Source organism: Hyposmocoma kahamanoa, unplaced genomic scaffold (assembly GCF_003589595.1).
Source record: "Hyposmocoma kahamanoa isolate Upper Pololo Valley unplaced genomic scaffold, ASM358959v1 100370, whole genome shotgun sequence".
Taxonomy (NCBI): Eukaryota; Metazoa; Arthropoda; class Insecta; order Lepidoptera; family Cosmopterigidae; genus Hyposmocoma; species Hyposmocoma kahamanoa.
Window position 1 is genome coordinate 32,318 of NW_020653314.1, and position 4,003 is coordinate 36,320.

At 38.8% G+C, this 4,003-nt stretch overlaps 1 protein-coding gene across 1 annotated transcript; it reads left to right on the plus strand.

Annotated features, from left to right (window-relative positions):
• The first annotated feature begins 2,547 nt into the window (after positions 1 to 2,547).
• On the plus strand, positions 2,548 to 3,759 carry LOC113230043. Its single transcript, XM_026463776.1, has one exon. The coding sequence runs from the start codon at positions 2,548 to 2,550 to the stop codon at positions 3,757 to 3,759; it is 1,212 nt and encodes a 403-aa protein (XP_026319561.1).
• The last annotated feature ends 244 nt before the right edge of the window (positions 3,760 to 4,003 follow it).

Genomic DNA, 4,003 nt, shown 5'->3' on the forward strand with positions numbered 1-4,003 from the left:
ACGCGTTAGATAGCTAATAGGTAACATATATTATAAAGTAGTAATTTGTTTAGATTATAATATATATTCTGCTTATGTTTGTATTTATGTATATAAAGTTCATGTAGGTGTGTATGTCTGTCATATCTATATATATTATCATCCTTTATATGTATATATATGTTATTTATATTTAAATATATATTTAAATTATTATTTTTTTCTCACATTTAAATCTTAATTTTATTGTACAATAATTAGTCCCGCAGACTTCATTTTTCACCTAGGCCAGGGTTGGCTGGAAGAGATCTCTTCTAGAGATAAGCTCACCTTTGTATATGTCCTTTATAACTTGTGTTTCATGTATCTTTTCTTTGTGCAATAAAGAGTTATTATTATTATTTTTGTTGTAGTAGAGGTCCTTTCAAGGAGTTCGTCCTGGGAAGTACTGCCACCTTAATTATTTCTGCCAAACAGTTACCGTTACCGGGGTCCAGTTTTGAAGGGTGCTGGTGAAGTTACTGGCACGTGGGACTTGTCAACTTATGTCTCAGGGTAACGGGCGCAGTGGCAGTGCCCCTAAGATCTTGGCGATTTAAAGCTCTGAGTAGCACTGCAACTGTTATGGACAGGCGTGTCGCTTACCATCAGGCGCACGACTTGTTCGTCCCGTCACTTCTTATTACAAATAAATCACTCAAAGCCGTTTTGGGGTAGCAGTGTGAAGTTGACCACCCCAAAACGATTTTAAAAAAATTGTTCCCGGGTATACATACGTCGAGGGTGGTCAAACTAACGATCTGTATAGGTCGCTTCTGGGTCACGTTTAGAGGGTGGTCAACTTCACAGGAGTGACTTTTTAAGGGGAGCCTAGATTTTGAGATGAATAAAATCAGAACAGGCGGAAAAATTTGACACAGATCCGACGTCGACAAGCGCCCGATGTTGACTGACGGGGCAGCGGGCGGATGATTTTCAGCAAAGCTGAGTTCTTAACTTTTTCGTGCACATAACTTATTTGTAATTTCTATTAATCTACTATCATTGTGACTTCTATGTCTGGTAAAGAAATAAATATCTTTTTATTTTTTCTTCAATATGATTTAAAAAATACGCATTTGAACTTCATGTCACCTGATGGAATGTGACGATGAGGTCAAATATGGAGTATGCATTCTTAAATAATGCCTATTCACTCTCGCCTTGGAAAGGCCCAAGTTATAGTATTCAGGGAATTATTCTGTAGCCAAGGAATTCCATTCCATAGCCGTTCGCCGTAATAAATGTGCAAGCGTAACGCTTGATAATCGTTTGAATATCTAGAATATAGAGGTGAAGGTGTAGGGGAGACCGGGTACAAAAGTAACGGCGGGTCGAAAGTAACAAATGCTCTGTAGAATTGTCCAATAACCGAAACAACGCGCGCGACCGTTGAATATCAGCATTCGACGCCCCCCGCACTTGAGATCAGTCGCCGCGCCCGCGCTGCGCTGTTAGGTTGTGTTAGAGGACGCTACGTGATTTTACGAACCAAAAGTAAGTTTTTTTGTGTTTATTGATTTAGTATTTTCGTAATGTTCAGATGATGATATCAACCTGACTATTTGCCTTGCAATTTGTAATTATATTGTCCGTAACATGTTATAAACGATTTTTGTGCAACACATTTAATTTTAAAGTACTGACATATTGCAACAACAAATCGTGGTTGGGTACAAAAGTAACATAACACGACGAGGACAAAAGTAACATGTTACTTTTGTCCCCGTTGAATCATGATATCAGTAAGTATGAAAGTCTTTAATTTTTTTTATTGTTTTGCCGAAACAGAATGCCGCGGCAGCGATTAGAAAAACAGAGAGAGGCACCACTAATACAGCAGTCTATAAAAAAGCAGCAGATGAGCATTTTCAGGACAAAACGAAGATAAGAGCACTGGCAAAAAAATACAACGTATGCCACGTAACATTATATAGATTTATACAAAAACTTAAATCAGGGAATACTAATGTAAAAGTTGGCTACCGTTGCGTCAACCGTGTTTTTACTCCTGAAGAGGAAAATGTTTTACAGGACTATATTATTGAATGCTCCAAAGTATACTTCGGATTGATTCCGACTGAAGTGCGGAAGTTGGCGTACGAATTAGCGCTTAAATATAAAAAGAAATTTCCGGAGAAGTGGAATGAAAATCACACGGCGGGCAAGGAATGGTTAGCTGGATTTTTAAAACGACATCCCATCCTATCTCTGAGAAGCCCACAGGCAACGAGCCTGTCTCGCGCCTCGAGCTTTAATGAGTATAATGTAAACAAGTTTTTTGATAACCTATCAGAAGTTATGGATAGGTATAAATTTGAGCCAAGAGATATATGGAATATAGATGAAACAGGGGTGACGACAGTCCAAAGACCTAACAAAATAATATGTCAGAGAGGAATTAAACAAGTAGGCGCAGTGACGTCTGCCGAACGTGGGAGGTTAGTAACTGTTGCTGTTGCTATTAATGCTCAAGGAGGACATATACCTCCATTTTTTGTATTTCCGTTGAAGCGATATCAAGACCACATGATACGTGAAGGTCCTATTGGATCTGCTGGTGCTGGAAATGCTAGCGGCTGGATGCAAGAAGCAGAGTTCTTGCTGTTTTTGGAACACTTCAAAAAACAAGCCAAACCCACTACTGACCAAAAATGCCTGCTCTTGCTTGACAATCATGTATCACATGTATCAATTCATGCCCTCGATTATTGTAAGATAAATGGAATAGTGTTGCTGTCATTTCCTCCCCACTGTACACACAAATTGCAACCCCTGGATAGAGCGGTGTTTGGACCATTCAAGAAAATGATAAATACTGCTACAGATAATTGGATGCGAAATCATCCCGGTCAAACAATGACTATACATTACATTCCTGGGATTGTCAGAGAAGCATTTCCTCTTGCCGTCACCGATAGAAATGCTATTGCAGGTTTTACCTGTACTGGTATAAGTCCATTTAATAGGAATATCTTTTCCGCGGTTGACTTCGCACCGTCTTCTGTAACAAATCGTACCTTGCAATCTAATAACGAAATTCAACCGTCAGCCATCGAAGTTGATCGGATGATTGAAGCAGATCACCTTCCAGAACTAGGATCGAGTAACAAACTTAATGCCCATTCAATTAGATCTAACAATCCCGAACTGGAAACTCTTCGGAGTGTATCGAACATTCAAACAGATGATGGAAATCAGTTCTTAAACCCTGCTAGCTCACATCCATCACCAAGCTCGCCACAGCCAGGACCTAGTGGACTTCAAGCATCTTTTACACGGCCAATTAATTTCTCACCCCAAGATATAAGACCTCTACCGCGAGCTGGTATACGATCCGGAACAAAAAGAGGTTATAAAAAGCGTAAAACTGCGATACTTACTGACACTCCCGAAAAAAGAGCAATTGAAGAAGAATATAACCAAAGAAATAAAGCCAAGAAACCAATATTCCAACCCACTACAGGAAAAGGCAAGAGAAAATTACAATCTGCAAAAGGAAAAGGCCATGGAAAGAAGACGAGGAACCCTCCTAGAAGCAAAGGAAAGGAGAACCAGACAACAGCAAACAGCAATTCTTCTGATGACGAAGATTGCTTTTGCATAGTTTGTTTGGAGTTATTCAGCACTAGCTTACCAAACGAGAAGTGGGTACAGTGTGTTGATTGTAAAAAATGGTCTCACGCTGCGTGCACCAAAGATGATTCATATTACGTTTGCCACAATTGCGAGTCTGAATAGAAACATGAACCTCATTAAAGTTGATCTCATTATGCCTAAGAGTAAACTATTATTTAAAAAGAAGAAGATATTAAGTTCTTTGTTATTCTTGAGAAGAAATATTTTGTTTCGTTTTATTTTATCTCTTATATCTCTAATAAATAATATGATTTAATTTTGTGTTTCAGTTTCATTATACATATAATATTGCACAGGACCCCCTCGGTGTTACTTTCGCCCTGCACTGTGTTACTTTCGTCCTGAC

Coding starts and splice junctions, on each gene's coding strand:
- LOC113230043 (XM_026463776.1), top strand. CDS start 2,548: ATGATACGTGAAGGTCCTATTGGATCTGCTGGTGCTGGAAATGCTAGC.